This window comes from Phyllostomus hastatus, unplaced genomic scaffold, assembly GCF_019186645.2.
Source record: "Phyllostomus hastatus isolate PE091 unplaced genomic scaffold, TTU_PhHast_1.1 phas_contig_58, whole genome shotgun sequence".
NCBI lineage: Eukaryota > Metazoa > Chordata > Mammalia > Chiroptera > Phyllostomidae > Phyllostomus > Phyllostomus hastatus.
Window position 1 is genome coordinate 5,705,962 of NW_025333916.1, and position 19,658 is coordinate 5,725,619.

At 34.0% G+C, this 19,658-nt stretch overlaps 1 protein-coding gene across 3 annotated transcripts in view; it reads right to left on the reverse strand.

Moving 5' to 3' along the window:
• Positions 1-9,759: 9,759 nt before the first annotated feature.
• SLF1 (SMC5-SMC6 complex localization factor 1) overlaps positions 9,760-19,658 on the reverse strand; it is a 66,533-nt gene continuing 56,634 nt past the window's right edge. For all 3 annotated transcript variants that reach the window (XM_045847999.1, XM_045847998.1, XM_045847997.1), the window contains 6 exons: positions 18,205-18,350; positions 16,753-16,916; positions 15,829-15,962; positions 13,830-13,922; positions 13,225-13,407; positions 9,760-10,696 (listed from right to left, as the gene is read on the reverse strand). In XM_045847999.1, the coding sequence (XP_045703955.1) occupies positions 10,215-10,696; positions 13,225-13,407; positions 13,830-13,922; positions 15,829-15,962; positions 16,753-16,916; positions 18,205-18,350 (1,202 nt within the window). In that variant the 3' untranslated portion in view covers positions 9,760-10,214. The remainder of the gene's footprint in view (positions 10,697-13,224; positions 13,408-13,829; positions 13,923-15,828; positions 15,963-16,752; positions 16,917-18,204; positions 18,351-19,658) is intronic.

Consider the following 19,658-nt stretch of genomic DNA (forward strand, 5'->3'; position numbering starts at 1 on the left):
CTCCCCTCCACCCTGCACACCCTCTCCCACCCACATTCCTCCACTTTAGTTCATGTCCATGGGTCATCCATATAAATTCTTTGGCTTCTACATTTCCCATACTATTCTTACCCTCCCCCTGTCTATTTTCTACCTACCATCTATGCTACATATTCTCTGTACTTTTCCCCCTCTTTCCCCCTCCCACTCCCGTTGATAACCTCCATGTGATCTCCATTTCTGTGGTTCTGTTCCTGTTCTAGTTGTTTGCTTAGTTTGGTTTTGTTTTAGGTGTGGTTGTTAATAATTGTGAGTTTGCTGTTATTTTACTGTACATATTTTTAATTTTCTTTTTCTTAGATAAATCCCTTTAACATTTCATATAATAAGGGCTTGGCAATGATAACTCCTTTAACTTGACCTTTTCTGGGGAGCACTTTATCTGCCCTTCTATTCTAAATGAAAGCTTTGCTAGCTAGAACAATATTGGATATAGGTCCTTGCTTTTCATGACTTGGAATACTTCTTTCCAGCCCCTTCTTGCCTGCAAGGTATCTTTTGAGAATTCAGCTGACAGTCTGATGGGAATTCCTTTGTAGGTAACTGTCTCCTTTTCTCTTGCTGCTTCTAGGATTCTCTCCTTCATTTTTACCTTGGCTAATGTAATTATGGTATGCCTTGGTGTGTTCCTCCTTGGGTCCAACTTCTTTGGGACTCTTTGAGATTCCTGGACTTCCTGGAAGTCTATTTCCTTTGCCAGATTGGGGAAGTTCTCCTTCAATATTTGTTCAAACTTTTCCACTTGTTGCTCTTCCTCCTCTCCTTCTGGTACCCCTATAATTCGGACGCTGGAACGTTAAAGATGTCCTGGAGGTTCCTAAGCCTCTCCTCATTTTTTTGAATTCTTGTTTCTTCATTCTTTTCTGATTGGATGTTTCTTTCTTCCTTTTGGTCCGCACCATTGATGTGAGTCCTAGTTTTCCTTCCCTTCACTATTGATTCCCTGTACATTTTCCTTTATTTCACTTAGTGTAGTCTTCACTTTTTCATCTAATTTGCAACCAAATTCAACCAATTCTGAGAGCATCCTTATTACCAGTGTTTTGAAACTGTGCGTTGGCTATCTCTTCCTTGCTTAGTTGTATTTTTTTCTGGAGTTTTGATCTGTTCTTTCATTTGGCCATTTTTTTTGTTTTGTTTTGTTTTTTTGACATGCCTGTTACGTTGTGAGGCTCAGAGCCTTAGGTGTTCACCAGGGCAGGGCAACCCAGTCACTGAGTTGTGACGCTGTATGTGGGGGCAGGGGTCTGAGAGAGGACAATGGTGCTTGCTCCACTCTCTGCCAGATTTCAGTCACTTCCCCCACTTCCCACAATCAAATTGGGCCCTTCTGGTACTGATTCCTGGTTGGGTAGGTTTCTGTACCTTCTAGGACCCTGTGGGTCTCTTCAACAAGCTCTCCTGTGAGGCTGGGAGTTTCTCCAAGCACCTCAACCCCCACAGGTGTTTTCAATCGGTGTTTTGAGACTCTATTTTCCCGAGCTGGGACCCTGGGTTGTGGGGTCCGTCCCGCTACCCAGTTTCACCTGGTTTATCTGCATACAAATGTGGGACCACCTGGTCCACCAGCTGCAGCCTTGCACGCCCTAGTCCGCCAGCCACTGCTTTGCCGCAAACTGCCTGACTCTGCCCGTCTTACCGGTGTGAAGAATGTCTCCTTGGTTGTCAGACTTCCATACTGTTTGATTTTCTGTCAGTTCTGGTTATTTTTTGTTTTTAAATTGTTGTCCTTCTTTTGGTTGTGCGAGGAGGCACAGTGTGTCTACCTACGCCTCCATCTTGGCTGGAAGTGCCACTTAAAAGTCTTTTTAAAAGAATAGTAAAAGAACTGAAATCATGAGAAAATAAGAAATAGGAAATCTACCTTTACCTAAACTTGAGGAAAAGACGGAATATTACTAGTCAAAATATCCTATTTCTGATGATACCATTAAAACTGGTATTTTTCTTATTTTTTGCTTTTTATTGACTTGCCCCTAAAAGATCCTTCCACAAAAGACTTATCTTCACCCTTGTTATACTAAACATTGTTACAATATTTTTAAAAAATACAGTTTATTCCTGAGATTAGATTTGTCTATATGCCTTATATTTAATTGTGTATGTTACCTAACTTTTCAATCAATAAACGTCTAAAAATCTTTCCTCTCTTAATTCCTTTAAAAAAGAATGATTCCTACCCACTTCCCCCCTCATCCCTTTGCCCAGTTGTCACTGGTACATTGTTTTTATGAAAAGCTCTTTAAAACGCATATTTTAATGTTACCAAATTTTACTTATTGTTCTGTAATTTTACCTCTATGTTGCCAAAGAGAAAGAACACAAAATAGAAACATACATGTTAAGGATGAAGTCTTATATCCTGGATATACACGTCATAAAACAAAAACAAAAAAACTATTATAAATCAAGCCATTCTGGCCACTGGAAAAATTTATCAGTGTCATGACATTAACCATTGCTGACCTAACCTTTAAGTCAAGAAGTACTGACAACAAACTAAGTTCCTTTTTTTATCTGTCACCACTTTAAGATTAATGATTTCATTCAACATGACTATTTCATTTCAGGACAGAAGAATGAGAATCATTGGAAATTTTAGTTCATTTACTATTAAGATGAATGATAGTGTAATAGGTGTAAATTCAAAGCTGGACTTCAGATTTACATTTTGGTGCATTTAACTGCTGGAAGTGCTGAGTACATTTCCATTTTTTCAAAAAGCCTATTGTTTGGTAGAACTAAATCATATGACCCAAAGAAGTTAGCCATTCTCTATTAATTTTTAACACCATTATGCATTAAAGTTCACTTGATCTAATTTAGATAGTTTTGAAAGGACGGGAATTAGATTTACTAAATCTGGATTGAACATTCTATAAAGATTTGGAGGTCAGAATAAAAAAAAGTAGAATAATTTTCAATTCTAATTGGAGACTGCTATTTAGGGATGTTTTTGAATAAGGAACTTTATTATATACTTTTTGGTCTATGTTTATTTTATTAGGAATATTATTTTTATGATGAGTGATCACTGGTTACTTTGCTAATTACACTGTTTGATCTTAATTCAGCAAGTGGTTTAAAAAGCCAGAAGAGTTCACTAAATCTGATTCTTAAATAAAAATATATGTGTGTGTATGTATATACACAGGGTCCAGTAGCAGTGACACCTGTTTAAGCATGGTTGGTGGGGTAATAATATGGGTGTAATCATTTATAGTTTTAATTTGAACATTTCACCTAAAATGGTGTGCTTAAGAGTGATATTGTTATGTTATAGGATTACACGCTTATGATTTTGTATTAAAAGTTTTTGTAATAAAAGAGGAATATTATTTGTACTGTACCCTATATATTCAACAGTATTACAACAGCATTACAAAAAAAAAAAAAGAAAACCAGTCACTTGTATGTAATGTTAAGGGTTGTATTTCAAGATTTTTATTAAAAAACAAAGACAAATCTAATTAACAAAATAAACTCACAAAGTGGAGACAGACTCATGGATACAGTGAACAGCTCTCGGAGAAAGGGGGCGGGGCTTGGTGAGATGGGTGAAGGGATAATATAAAAAAGAAAGACTCCTGGACATAGACAGGAGTATGGTGAATGCAAGAGGGGAGGGATTCAGGGGGAGGTAGAAGAGGGAAAAGAAGGGTAAAGGAGGTATAAATGGTGATGGAAGGAGACTAGACTTGGGGTGGTAAACACAGATCCAATATATAGATGATGTATTGTATACCTAAAACCTATATAATTTTATTAATCAATGTCATCTCAATAAATTTGATTAAAATAAAAAAAAGAAATAAAGGTATGTAAGAGTACTTCTAATCAAAACTATATACATATACTAAGAAAAAGACCTACAGAACTGAGTTCAAATATTCAAAATATTGGAAAATATTTATATATCAAATATATAAAATATAACTTTACTTATAATACAAAAGTATAAACAAAGAAAAGATTCTTCTGTAATAAAAAGCTAATCATTTGAGTTTGTGATTGAGAGACATTATTAAGAAGTTTCTTTTTCAAATATCTTAATAGAATATTTCCCCCTTAAGAATTCATATTCTCTCAAGAAACAAAGATGTCGCTTTGTGCTTTCATAAACTGGGAAACACGATTACATATATTTTGAATATTCTCCAATGTTACTGTTTACTTAAGAGGGAAAACTCTTTTTTTAAACATCTAACAATCAATGGTGTAAAAATATCTTACATTTGTTTCCTCTGAAAAGGTCTCGTTTTAGTAGGATTTGTAGTACCTTGAAAGATGTACACCTGGAACCAAATAAAAAAATACCACAACCTTTTCTAATTAATAGTCTAATAATCTCTAATTCTATATAAGAGCAAATAACCATCATGGTATATTCTCCCATAATTTAATATACAAGGTGAATTTTTTATAATTTACAATAAATATTTAAGTATTACATTTTTCTAGTTTTGACATCAACAAGGACAGCCTAATTTCAATAATGCCATCACTGACTCAATCCACATGTTATAAAAACAATTATCATTCTCAATTCTGCAAACTCCATGTCAGGAGGAGGTATGCCTGGTGTGGAAGCTACATGAAGAATGCCTGAGGGAAAGAGTGCCTCATGTCACTCAATGATGACCCCTTCCAAGTGATTAAGGTGCAACAGTGACAGGCTCTCATCAAGTTCATCACTTAACTAGAAAGGTGTGTGAAGTCATATGGACTGTACATTCCACCAATAATTTTCTCACATGGAGGTGTTCATTTAAGTCTCTATAAGAGCATAAACAAAAATGGCGAACATTTTCTGGTGTTTATATACACTACACTAGTATTAATGCATTTGTATTTATCTAGGAGTGAGTCCTAGTTCACTAAGGATGCAAAAGCATAGCCCACAGTCCATTCACTCTAAATTAAATTGCCGAAATCACACTGATTGAGGGATTAAAACGTCAGACCTTTGTAATACGCACTTTTTTCCTTTTTTTTATTTTAAAGATTTTTTATTTAGTTTAGACAGAGGGGAAGGGACAGAGAAAGAGAGGGAGAGAAACATCATGTGTGGTTGCCTCTTGCATGCCCCCTATTGGAGACCTAAACTGGCCCACAACCCAGGCATCTGCCCTGACTGGGAATTGAACTGGCAACCCTTTGGTTCACAGGCTGTGTAATATTCACATTTAAAAACTAAAAGAGCATCATTACTATAAATTTTAGAAATGCACAAAGCTAAAATTTATTTTTTCAAGAGCCTATAAAGATAATAAAACTAAGAATATTTAAGGTCAGTTTACCTTTCTGGACTGTAAGCTTTTCCTTTTTTACTGTGGTTAGCCCATCAGGCAAACCACTGATACATAATAGATATTCAGGAAAAGATAAATTAAAAACATTGATTAATTTCACACTTGATTTATACAAGAATTAGTAATTCGTTTTCCTGGTCATCTTGGAGTTAATGACAGAAAATGTATACACTTCAACTATTTTATTTTGCATACAGAATTAAGAATTAACAAGCTAAAGAACTCTAACTTTATAGAGACACTTGCTGGGGAGTTTCCAGTTAACATTTTAAATAATTTATATTCCAAATATTTGTGGGGATTATGCATAATGAAAACTTAATTCCAACAGCTTAGAAATCTCCTTCCAGAACTTTTGGTCAAGATGGAGGTATAGGTAAACAGCTTGTCTCCTCACACAACCACAGCAAAATTTACAACTAAATTACAAAACTACTATCACCTATAATTGTCAGAAAATCAAGCAGTATGGAAGTCTGACAACCAAGGAATTAAAGAAGTCATATTCACTTAGGTGGGTAGGAGGGGTGGAGATGCAGAATGTGCAGTCCCACACCCATGTATGGTGGATACAAATCAGGAAAGATACCTCTAGAGCAAGGGATCCTAGCCCCACACCAGACTCCCCAGCCCAGGGTTCCAGTGCCAAGAAGATAAATCTTCATAACCTCCAGTTGTAAAAAACAAGTGGGGATTGGGGTGGCAGAAGAAACTGTGGGATTCTCAAGCGTCTCCCCTGAAAGGGCCTGCAATGGTCTTAGGACTTATACAACTCATTCCCTCTGGGCTCCAGCACCAGGGTGGTAGCTGGAAGGTCACCACTGACATAAAGGGAGTAACTGAAGTGTCTGGCATGAGGGCAGGTGCTGGGGGACAGTTTACTCCTGGTCAAAACTACAGAGGCCAGGCAGTGGCCATTGCCTCTTTTCTGAGACCCACCCCCCGCTCACACACACATACAGAGCAATAGAGTGGCAACACCGTATTTGAGACTCCATCAAACTGGTTAACACAGGTTGCCCTACCCTGGTGATTACTTAAGGTTCTTATCCCATGCTACTTACCGGTGCGCTTTTCTACAACAGGCCATGCTACTAAGACAGAGAGTCAAAGCAGCTCTACCTAATACATAGAAACAAACAGAGAGGCTGCCAAAATGGGGAGACAAAGAAATATGGCCCAAATGAAAGAACAGAGCAAAACTCCAGAAAAAGAACTAAACAAAATGGAGATAAACAATGTATCAGAGGCAGAGTTCAAAACACTGATTATTAGGACTCATTGGGTACTTCAACAGCATAACAAAGACCCAGGCAGAAATGAAGGTTACACTAAGTGACATAAACAAAAACTTATAGGGAACCAACAGTGCAGTGGTTGAAGCTGAGAATCAAATCAATGATTTGGAACATAAGGAAGAAAAAACATTGAATCAGAACAAGAAGAAAAAAGAATCCAAAATAATGAGGACAGGATAAGGAGCCTCAGGGACAACTTCAACTGTATCAACATTAGAATCATAAGGGTGCTGGAAGAAGAGAAAGAGCAAGAAATTAAAAACTTATTTGATAAAATAATGAAAGCAAACTTCCCTAGTTTAGTGAAGGAAACATACATACAAGTCCAAGAATCACAGAGTCCCAAACAAGTTGGATCTGAAGAGGACTACACCAAGACACATCATAATTAAAATGCCGAAGGTTGAAGATAAAGAGCAAATCTTAGAAGCAAGAAGAAAAAACCAAAGAGTTACTTACAAAGGAGTTCCCATTAGACTGTCAGCTGATTTCTCAAAAGAAACTTCTCAGGCTAGAAAATACTGTCATTTGAAGTATTCAATGAAAAGCAAGGACCTACAACCTAGATTACTCTATTCAGCAAAGCTATCACTTAGAATCCAAGGACAGATGAAGTGCTTCCCAGAGAAGGTAAAGCTAAAGGAGTTCATCATCACCAAGCATTGTTACATGAAATTTTAATTAAAGTGGTTTATTTAAGAAAAAGATCAAAACAATGAACATTGAAATGGCAATAAATTCACAACTATCAAAGACAGAATACAAATAACAAACTAACCAAGCAGAATGGAAACAGAATCATAAATATGGAGATCATTTGGAGGCTTATCAGTTGGTAAGCCTCTTTTCAGAGGTAAGGGGAAGAATGGGGGAAAAGATGCAGGAATTAAGAAGCACAAATTGATAGGTACGGAATAGACAGGGGGATGTTAAGGAACAGTATAGGAAATGCAGAAGCCCAAGAACTTACATGCATAACCTGTGGACATAAACTAATGGGGGGTACTGCGTGGAGAGGAGCAACGGGGGAAAAATTGGGACAACTGTAATAGCATAATCAATAAAATTTATTAAAAAAGGAAATCTTCCAGGCTTTCTTTATACTGTAATAAGGGCTCTTATAGGCTTTTAAATGAAAAACAAACAGATAAAACACAATTCCATTGACTATGATATGAATTCTGGGAGATTGCAGTGAAGAACTGCATTACTCAGCCTTATCTTCAGCTACTGTAACTGAGACTTCTACAACTAAAAACCCAGGATTCAAAGTCTATACATTTTATTTTATTTAATAAAATTTCTACTTCCTCCATGTCAAAGATAGACTTGAGGCAATTATGTTTTCAAAAATAAAAGAAATTATATTGGAAATAAATGTTCTCATTGCAGATTTAGGTTCATTTACATTTATTGGTACTGCTAACAAGGCCACAGAACATAGTTAACGTAATGTTTGCCAAGTTGTGCTTCTGCAGAAGTGCAAAACTGCAATACCTTCCCAAAGACGGAGTCTTCAATGACATTTAAGTGTTTAATACTTCATGTCATCATGGCTGGTAGAAGCTAGCAGTTAAGAAATGCAAATATAAAATATACTAATAGAAAGTAAATGAGTATTTCTCTGGAACACTTAGTTTTCAAAAACTGTTTCTTAGTAGTGCAAACCCCTAACATTTTATTTAAATGATTCATTACAACTCTAAAGAGGAGGTAAGAACCAGAAAGGAAGTAATATTTACTAGTGCTATGTAAGGTGACAGACTAACTTAATTCTATCACAACAAAGATACCTGGTACTATTTCCATTTAACAGGTAAAGACACCAAATGTCAGGGACCCCCTCTATGGTCATAGTCTAATCTGTGCTTTCCTGTGTATCACACATGCACTCCAGAGGGGGCATGAGGAGATGAAAGTACATGCAAAAGGTTGAATGCATGCACCACATACCTCTGCTTTTGTTTGCTGTTTCAAATGCTATATGAATATTTCTGTGCTAAATCCTATTAAATAAGGGGTTAAAACCCAGATGCTTTATATTAATTTGCAATTATGTATAGAGTAAAGCAGTTTAAACTGTAAACAAATGAACAAACAAAAAAATGAAACAACGCTCAGAAAGGAACTTGCCTTGCAATTTAGTTAATAAGAAATTAGACAAGGATATTAAACTATGTCTGATGTCAAAGTCTATGTGTTTAAGTTTATATTACTTTACAGTGAAGTAAAGGGGTTATTCTTTGGAATAAGAATGTTCTTATTCATCATCTGGGGAATCTATGAGCATTTTAATGTTCCTTAGATAGTGTCCTCTCATTAGATTTTCTTTGGGGCTTTGACAGATTAAGTAGAGATTAAAAAGAATTTGTATGATGTCACATCTGAAGCTAAGTAGAAACAATATTTCTTACAGTATGTAAAAAATTACTGATTTAAAATTATAGAAAAAGTTGATTTTTAATCAGAGCTGATATACTAATATAGTAGTTTTCAGTTTAGATTATAAATACAGTAACAAAATACTCAGCATTTGTATCTTGTTACAAATACAAATATCTGTATTTCTATCTGTTAAAAGATCTATTTGTAAGATAAAACTAAAGTGTGCTTCTTTAGCAGATTGATTGCTTGGAGATCATCACTTTAGTTACATAAAAGCTAAATGAAAGTTTTAATGATTTTTTCTAGCTGCATCACAATGTAATTTATTCTCACTAGTGAAGCAACTCCAGTTTCAAAAGCTGCTGTTATCCACACCCTTTCTTTTCGTTTTACTATAAATTGCTATTCAGAAAAAAACTGTGAATTGAAACATTACTACTCTGTAAATTCATACTGTGCATTAAGATTTTAGATAATCTGAAATCTATTATTTAGTTGCCATTTATAACCTTAATTTTTAATAAAACTTATGCAAAATGTTTTCACTCACAGAATATTGATTACCTAAGTAGAAACAACCTTTATACATAAATTGCTCTAATAAAATAGATCAAGGGATCATATGGTGAAATTTTGCACATTCACTGCATTTAAAAAATCAGGAAAAGAATATTGTAAATTTTAGAAATGTTTATTTTAGAAACACATAAAACTAAAATGGGTATTTTAGTCCAAGAAACTACAGAGAAGAAATAGGGAGCTACATGTTTATAGGTGCACATTTGCATGAATATTCTCACCATGATTCTAAGACTTGGAACACCTAGAATAGAGAACATTACAAAAATATTTAAATTAACTTTTTTACATATATAATATAAATAGATAAATAATATCACTTTTGGGACACAAAATAATCATAAACATTAAAGAAAGCAGTGTATTCCAAGCAAAACTATATTTACTTTTGAGTCAAATTCTATACCGGAAAAAGACAGAAACTATACTAAAGTTTTCAAGAAGTTTAAGTGCTGATGAAATTCAGCAAGGCTGCAAACTGTCACGAAATCAAATCAAATCAAATCAAAGCAAATCAACATTTGGTAACGAGCTATGAAGTCCATATAAATGACAAAGCAAGCTGAACAGGTTTAGAAAGTTGACTCATTTTTTGGCACCATCATGAAAACTCTGTGGCTGACCGACACATCATTTCCAATGTCACCAGTAAGGCCTCGGTGTGTACTCCAGGACACACTTTTAAGTTCTCAGGCAGTTCCTTAAGAACACTTGGGAGCTTCAGCAAAGTTTTTATATTTCTAGCATAAAGATCCAATAACCAGTCAGTATGAGCACTGGTGGTTTCCTTATAATTCTTACAAGCCATAAGCAGCTCATTTAGATGAGTTAACCCTTTGAAAGCTAAGAGGAACTCTGAAGATAAATCAAAAATTGAACAAAAATTTAGCAACATCCTACTAAGTAAAAATGAGCTGAATTCAAGTTGCTGGTGATAAAAATGTTTCTCTGCTTGTGCATGAAAGTTCTCCACTGTATCTTCTATTTTTGTGATAGCAAACAGTTCTTCCTTAATTTGAGATGATAAAACATAATCCAAGGGCAACTCCCCCTTAGAGTTCCTCTGCTGTAAAAGCACTGGGCCTGTGAAAAAGAGAATGCAAAATATTAAAACATTTTTATTTTGGCAGCTTCACAGCTGTTTTCTCTTTCCCTTTATTTAACGCATCCAGAGCTCGGTTTACAATCATATTTTGTACTAACTCATGTTCATATAATTAACTGGCTATGCGTATTGATGGCCTAATAAAGGTACATTTAGAAAACCAAAATTCTAGTCAACCACCTAAGAGAGTTGCCTAAGTAATATATAAATTATAATGAAAAAAATCTTTTATGAAATGTTATAAATTACCATCTTCAAATAAGAATTTCAATGCTCCCAGAAGAAACTAATCCATATTTTCATCTTAAATTCTGTGTAAGTCTTACAGGTATTTCATAATGTCACCAGAGGGAAAGTAGCGTCCCCTCCAATGGTGATAGGGGACTGCACAACCTCACACAGACACAGGATGCATTTTTCATTTACCCTTGTTCACGTTCAATTTTTAATAGAGGTAACTGGCTTATAAAAAATATAATGTTAACTATGCTGTGTCAAACTCAGATTTCATTCATCTATCCTAGATAAACCTATCTAACCATGTACTTAGAAACTATCCTCTGTGTAGTAAAGCATGATGAAGGAGAAGCAAAAACAACAATAGTTCATTATTTGGTCACATAGCAAAGTACAGAAATATCTCTATATCTGTCAGTCAAGTCCTATAATTATTTATGCACTTTGCCATAAAAATGTTATAAAGAATATAAAGGTTTTAGTACTGGCATACAATCAGAATGTCCTACCATATAACATAGAACATAATGTCACAGAGAGAGAATAGTTTAACATGCTAAAACTCTTAATGATGAATCTGACCAGACATAAGTAGTGGTCTAAATAAAAAAATGTATTTAATATATTAAAGATGAACCACGATAATATATGACTTATATGTAATTTGTGAAAAAGAGTATTCTAAATCAATATTAGGTTTCTTTTCATTATGTCAATATTAAAAAATAGAAGTGTTACAAGTTACTCCTGTTAAAGATAATTACAACAAAATTATACACGTGAGATACTAAAACAAAGGTTTTGGAAACACAAATAAACTCTTAAAATTAGTGTTCTCAAGACTGAATGACTAGCAATGAAAAGTAATCTAGGTACTAAAATGATGGTATCAAACCATTTGAGAGGTCCAGACCAAGAATATGACTAAGGCAAAGAAAAGTCTTTTTGATTGCCAAAGGACTGATAAATGCAAGTACAACTAGATTTCCTCTTAGGATAAGGGATTCATCCTATCCAAAGACCCTAGAAGAATTCACATTGGCTGGTATGATGCTATTCTCTTCTGAAGAGTTGTACTTAATATAATAATGGCTGTTATATCACTGAGAACATTTGAAGTGAGGCCAAATATTGGCTTGGGATGTCAGATACATGGTTATAGAAAAGTAAAATACTTAGGAGACAGAGCATTGTTCAGTAAACATACAATACTAAAGAATGGAGAACTAAAATACATATGGATTATGAAATGGTGTCAGTAAAACAGACACACTAAGGCCTTTAGGGGGCAGGAGAAGACTATAAATAACCAAACATCTTAAGCAATCATGCTATACAGCCTTTCTGAGAAAGAAAAAGAGAGCGAGTGAGGGAAAGATAGTAAAAAGACATCTAAAGGAAATATGCTTTTTATTTTCATGCAGAATCAAATTACTAATTATGGGGGAAAATAATTTTAAATTTCAAGATAAAAGTGGTCCAAAAAACAGGAAATTGTATAAACCTTCTGTATCATAAATGAGTCATCAGTATTCCTTTGTTTTTCTTTTAAAACAAAAATCAGTTTTGAATATTTTGATGGGAAATTTATATTATTAAGTTCATATATAAGAAGAATGCCACTGAAAAGGGGTGGGATCATGAAATCAGAGATAAAAAATCAGCAGAAAAAGCAGTAGGTAAATATTAAGCTCAAGTTGCCTCCATCACAAAACCTCTGCACAATAGTTATCACCATTTGAAAATCCTCCTACTTTAACTTAATTGACTGCAAAATGTGAATGAAGATACTCTAGGATACCTTTTAATAGCCTGAAAGAAATGATTCATAAAAAAGATTAATTGAGTTGGCAGTTATATATAGGAAATGAAACAAGAATGAAAAATGCAAGTAATCACAATTGAACATTTATATCCACTTATTAATAAGCTTTCAGAAACAGCTATTTCACAAAGACATTACACACTTTAAGTAAAAGTGTTAATTTAAAACCAACACACTCAATTCAAAATACATTCTCATACACCAACCTAAAGAGGCTTAATAATACAATAAATAAATACATATTATAAAAAAGCTTTTAATTCCTTCCAAATAAAAGGTGCTTATATTCTGGGAGACTTTTTATCTTTACCTTTTCACTAATATAAAATAAAGGCATCTTTCCTTACAGATCTTAAATATATAAAATGCTATCTACTTCTGAAGGATTCATCAAAAAAAAAACTGGATAATTTATCAAAACCGGTTTAGCATAAACGCACTCACCCCCATGCTGGAGTAGCAGCTTGCCAATTTCTACATGTCCGTTTGACAGTGCATCATGCAAAGGAGTCACCCCGTCCACTTGAGTGAGCAGATCTACCTCTGGACAACGTTGCAAAATTTCCTGGACACACACTGTGTTGCCATAGTTACAGGCTTCATGCAAAGGCGTCCAGCCAGCATTGTCTAAATTAAAAATCAAGACAAGTTTTAAAACAGTAAAAGTAGGACTTTTGGTAGTAAAGTAATGATATTCTACTTCTCTTATCAATGTGATCTGCTAGGTGCTTCATATTCAAATAGAATGTTCTGATAAAAATGCGTAGGGTGCAATCATATTTATTATTTTAAGAAAACGAATTAAAATATATTAAGACAATTTTAAGATACTGATGTTGGAATCTGATCAAAATATGGACACCAGAAAATGTTTTTGCAGTATTAGCTATAAATCAATTTATTATGAATTTCTTGATTTTGCTATTAGTAATATTTTAAAGATATGTTAAGAAAATATACTTAAGTGATTTTTGTTAATGTTGACATTTAACCATTTAATATCACAAATATTAAGATATTGAATTAGACCACAAAGATTTAGAACTTACCTTTAACATTGATGTCTATTCCTGGCAAAGAGAGAAGAAGAATCAATTTCTCCACTTGGTTATTTATGCATGCTCTATGGAGGGCTGTTTCTCCTGCCATAAAATATTAATAGATTATTCCAGAGAAGACAAGATATCAACTAAAGAAAATAATCAAAGGGCATGAACTAGGAGATCTGGCCCCATGACAGAAAATTATTTATTGAGTTTTCCTTTTGACTGGTTTAAACATCTCTCACATTAAAAAAGGTGGGGGGGGGGGGACCCCACCAATCCGTAGAGCTTCTGTTCTATCAGCAATTCAGCAATGAAATTTTACTGCAAAAGATTTAACACAGGCATTGTCTCCCCCTAGTTCAAGGTTTAAAGCTTCAATCCCGCTATAAAACCCCAAATGATCAGAGAGCACCAAAAATACTGGGTTTTACAGCAATAAAAGTTTAGAGTGCAATTGCCCTCTTTTAAATTTATTCATGAACCTACATTAAATGTATGGCTCTTTTTAATACAGCATTTATAGCTTAATTCAAATGAATGTTTCTGGCTAAGCACGAGTGCCTCTACACACTCAAGTATAATTCAGAACTTCAAATCCATTAGATGGTTTGCTGCTTCTCAATAGGCTGTCTGGCTTGGCTACAGCAGCACATAGAAGAGGGAATGGGAGAATCTTTATATAAACACACACACATACACACACACACGGAAAAAATCCCAGTACCATTTAAACCTGAACAAGAGTGACAAATAGAATGGCAAAGTTTTTTTTCTAGGGGAGATGCAATTAGTGCCTGCTGGCTAAAACTGTCTACATCTATCTCTGTTATAACCAAGATTAATAAGATGTAAGTGATAATTTGAAGGGGAATTAAAAAAACATAAAAGTTAGTGCTTAGAAAACAAATGAAATACTGAATCGAATTCTTTCTTGATGTAAAATACTAGGCACATTTTTACAGTGTTCTATTTTATAGACTATCTCCATAAATCCTACCAAAACATTGCTTCTACATGCACTGAAGAGCTTTTGAAGTTTTTCTCTATTTTCAATTCCCTTCCTTCCTCAGTTCCTTCTGCTGTTCAGCCTAAAGTCATTCATATTCATTTTACTTTCTAACACAATAAACAAAGAAAAAGGACATTGTTTTGAAAAATTAGTATCTGAATTCTCATTTAATACATTTTTCTCACACTTTGAGCCAAATTGACAGTTATTTTGAATTTGTAATATGCAATTATGAACTTATGGTGAGAGGGTACAAGAGCTTCACTGTTACTGTTTCTACTGGTGTCATAATGGTAACATTTGTGTTACAGAGAAAACAGAGCACATAAGCAAGAGACTCAGAAATTTACTTGGGCCAAGTACAGACCCCCTTAAAAGGAACTTATATTTGTGAGTTAGGAGATGAATAAGTAAAAGGGGTGCTGGAGTGAATTATTACAACACTATTCTTGTTACTCCATCCTTTAGGTACTTAGGTTCCAGTATAGTTAGAACCAAAAGCCAAACACATTTCATAGTCTGGGCTCAATGCCTGGAAGAAAAGAGTCCATATGCTTAACACAGCTATGTAACATAGCCTAGTCCTCACTCTTTGTTCACAAAATGTCTAGGACTGAAAGAGATGAAGACTGAATTATACTTTTAAATCAAAAGATACTGACTGATCCTAAGCAGCAAAGGTTGAGGTAGAATAAAAAAGTAAGGCGGGCAAGTCTGGGAAAAGCCTTATGTGAGCTACACACTGTGTTTAGTATCTGAGAGGCAGCAGCAGAATAGAAGGGAAGGAATACTGTATTATATGGGTATTAAAAATTACTTTCTTTATATAAATGACAGTTCAAAAAAATAATATGCTTTCCAGGAAGGTATTTCTGGGATGTACTCTAACAGTTATGTTCAGGTATTCATCAGAGCCAGTGTGTAAAACTTGCAAATACTGATTACAACTATGAAAAGTTTTTTAGGATAAATTAATTTTGACACTTGGAATACCTTTTAAATTAGTCTTGTGGAAATTCATCTTTCTAACTAAAGAGGGGCAATTCTCCTTGGAAAAGGACAATTCTCCTTCTGACTTCTTTTTCCATCTTTTTAATGATGAGGAACATTTAGCAAGGTTCAGTTCTCTGAAAAGAAAAGTAAGAAATAATAAAAGCTTGTTTTTCACCAAGGAGCATAATGGCAGCATACATTAGCTCGTGAGTATTTTTAAAAATCTGGTCCTCTTTTAATTTAAACTCCTTTATTATTCAAACTTTACTGCTTTCTATTTATATTTATTTCAACTATACATAAATAAATTTTAATGCATTAACTAACTCTCATTTTATTAACTTTGTACCTCCAACTGTCCACTGAAAAGTTTGTGAATATGGAATGTCATTGGAGAAAGAGACAAAGTAAAGGTTACTTGGCTGAGAGAATAAAGCAAAATGCTAAAATTAAAATGCAAGCTCCTACTCCCCATTCTAATTTTAATATTGGATTCTATTCTCTTCTTCCTAAAGACATTTCTGGTTTTTTGAGTTTTATATAATATACTTTTAGAGGATGTTTTTCATTTGGGGGAAGCTATTATAACAATACAAAGTATCTCACATGACCATGCTTTCTGAAATCTACCTTTATTATATACAAGTAGTAATTTAAATCACAGGGCAAAAATTATGTGGAAAATGATGTGATGAATAGTTTTATTTCTTTCAGAAAGCACTTAATGTCAATAGAAAGAAAGCATATGCCTTGAACTAAAGAAAGCAAAAATCTGGGTCGTGTGTATTCTATAGTTATAAAACTGAGTTTTCTGTTAATCAGTATAATCAGAAAATCCAGCAAATAACCATAAAGTTCAAGAAATGTATCAGAAAAAAGGGCCATACTCTAACACAGCATAGCTGGTATATAGGCATTACATACGGTAACTGTGGTAGCCCTTCAACTTGTTTCTGTTTAGCACCATTCAGCATTAGTAAGGCCCTCTGAGATTCAAGGCAAGGCCGATGTCCTATTTTCTTTTGTATCTGCATCTTTCCAGTCCCAAGAACACCAGTTTTCCCCACAGCTGGCAAATAGGAATATACCTGTTGCAAAATAATATTACATTGATTTCTCAACTACAAAGACCTGGAAAGCAGTAAAAATAAACTACTTGATTCATTTCACCATTAAATTTGGTTGTAATTTTTTGGTTTCAACACTATGGTTGTCATATAATCTCCTTTAAACATGCTAGAATATTAAGACAGCTACTAAGTCAATATGATATTGCTAGAATATTAAGATAGTCATTAAGTCAATATGATATATACAAGAAAAATGCCTTCTTAAAAAATTATTTTATGAACTCAGTGGCGATCCTCATTTAGAAAAAATTCTTCTGATTAGTTTTATGCCCAACTTATTATAATTTATTTGCATATTTTAAATATTTATAGCTAATATACAACTGGTATTTTGTCATTTCCATTTTAATAATGTCTTCCTTCAACAGAAAACAAACCTGGAATAAACAGTAAAGAGTTCAAAAGTTGTTAAAGACAAAGACTGTTGCAAAATAGTCAGATTAGCAACCGTATTTCTCATTTGTTAAAGAAAATGCTAGAGATACTACATATTAATGATAGTTTAAGACAGTCAAGATAAAACTGGAAAAACGTGGATCAAATGCAGCTTACATGTGTGTATATACAGAATAAAAGGGAATATTGGACATCATTTGCAATGTTCATTTTTAAATACTATTAAATACTATGTAGAATTTTGGAGGACTCTAGGTCTTCCTTCTTTAATTAAATTTATTTGAGTGACATTGATTAAGACCCTATAGGCTTCAAGTATAGATTTCTCTTATACATGATCTGTATATTGCAATCTGTGAACACCACCCAAAGTCAAAGCATCTTCCGTCACAAGATATTTGGCCCCTTTCACCCTTACTCCCCCATTTCCTTTCCTCTGGTAACCACCATACTATTGCCAGTGTCTATGAGTTTTAGTTTTATATCTCACATATGGTTCTTAGCTTTTTCTGACTGACTTATTTCATTTAGCATAATATTCTCAAGGTCCTTCCATGTTATTGCAAATGGCAATAGGTCTTTCCAAAATAATCTTATGTGCTATGGCAAATCACTAAAAAACAAAGAGTCTTGATTTATTTTCCTGTTATCAATCCTTAATTACTCTCAAGTAATTAAACTTTCTATTCACTAATTACTTGATTTTTAAGGTAGAAAAATACATACTCTTACACTGAAAGATTTGTGACTAATATGATCTAATTACCAGAAACAACTAAGAATGTTTTATAATTAAATTTATGGACTCACTTCTTAGAAATTAAAAGAATTAGAATAGAGTGATGCTTACCATTTTCTGAAGAGAGAGTGGCTCAGAAGAAATACTGATCGAACTCTGTAAACACAACTTTTTAAAAATTGCCTCTGCAACAAACATTTGAAGCCAGGAGGATGAAAATGAACAAATGAAAATCTCTAATTCATGTGAAGAAAAGTCTGTGGAAAGCAAGAGAAGTAAATATAGTTATTGCTACACCCTATAAAATTTCTTTCTATAGACTATATCTTCCGTGGATTTTATTCATGCAAATGATGATTCCTACACCAGTAAAATTCACCCACATAATTCTAAACCATGAAAAACAGATAATATTCCTATTCCTTGCCTTTGAAGAGAAATTGTTTTATGGCAATGTTCTCACATTTGAAACAATCATTACTTTTTATTATTTTAAATAAAAGTCATGAAATTATATATATACACACACATGTGAACAGACTGATAATAAATGAGATATACATGGGATTTATCATTATATTTTCCAATTAATGTGAGAGATCTCTTCCCACAGTAGGGCTGCACTTTTTGAAAACTAGTACTTGTTTTTCAAATGGGCACGAGTGTATTTAATTTGTAGTGATCAGTCTTGATCTGATAGGAAGCAATAAATTATACCCCCCCCCCACCGACAATACCCATGAATCCCAACACAACAGAGAAAGAGAAAAGGTAAAGAGGGAAAACATAACATAAGAGAACTTTAGGTTCTAATGCATAAGGACTTTTTTAGAAGTTTGCACCCACTCAACTATAGCAAGTGGGGGGAAAAGTACAATATTAAATGACAAAACCAAAGCTAAGAGTCTCAAATATCTTCTTTCCAAAATCCCCAAATTCTCCAATAACATGGAAATGTATAAACAAACACATGAGTCAAAAGTGATAATGGACTGGAGTGACTATTTTCCATGTAATCTATTTAATATTATGAGTTCTCTATTAATACTTCCTATATAAGAATGAATAATACAGTGGAAAAAATTCAAAACAAAGCAATAGCATATAAAAGAGCTAAAATTAAGCCAAAACAAACAAGATAAAAATGCTGTAGTATTATATAAGGCAGATTAACTACAAACACTAGAAATATGAAGAATGGAGAAAAGGTCAATAAAATTAGCAAAACAAACATAATAGGTAAAAGACATTTTAAAAATTGGACAGAATGACTACATAGACTTGAGGTTCCAGTCAAGACGATGGAGTAGATAACACTGTGGTCATCTTTTTCCATGATCACATCAAAATGACAACAAATTATAGAACCACCACCCTCGAAAACCACTTGCTAAGCAGCCCAAGCCCAGCACTAGTGGCAGCCAGCCTTTGGTTCCCAGGATAGCATCTCCCAAGTATATCTAAGTCTAACAGAGGCAGCTAGCAACTCAAGATCACTTTGTAGCTCCTACCAGGTGGCCCCTGGTTAGGTTCAGGCAGTGACTGACCTTGGCTTGAACTGAAGC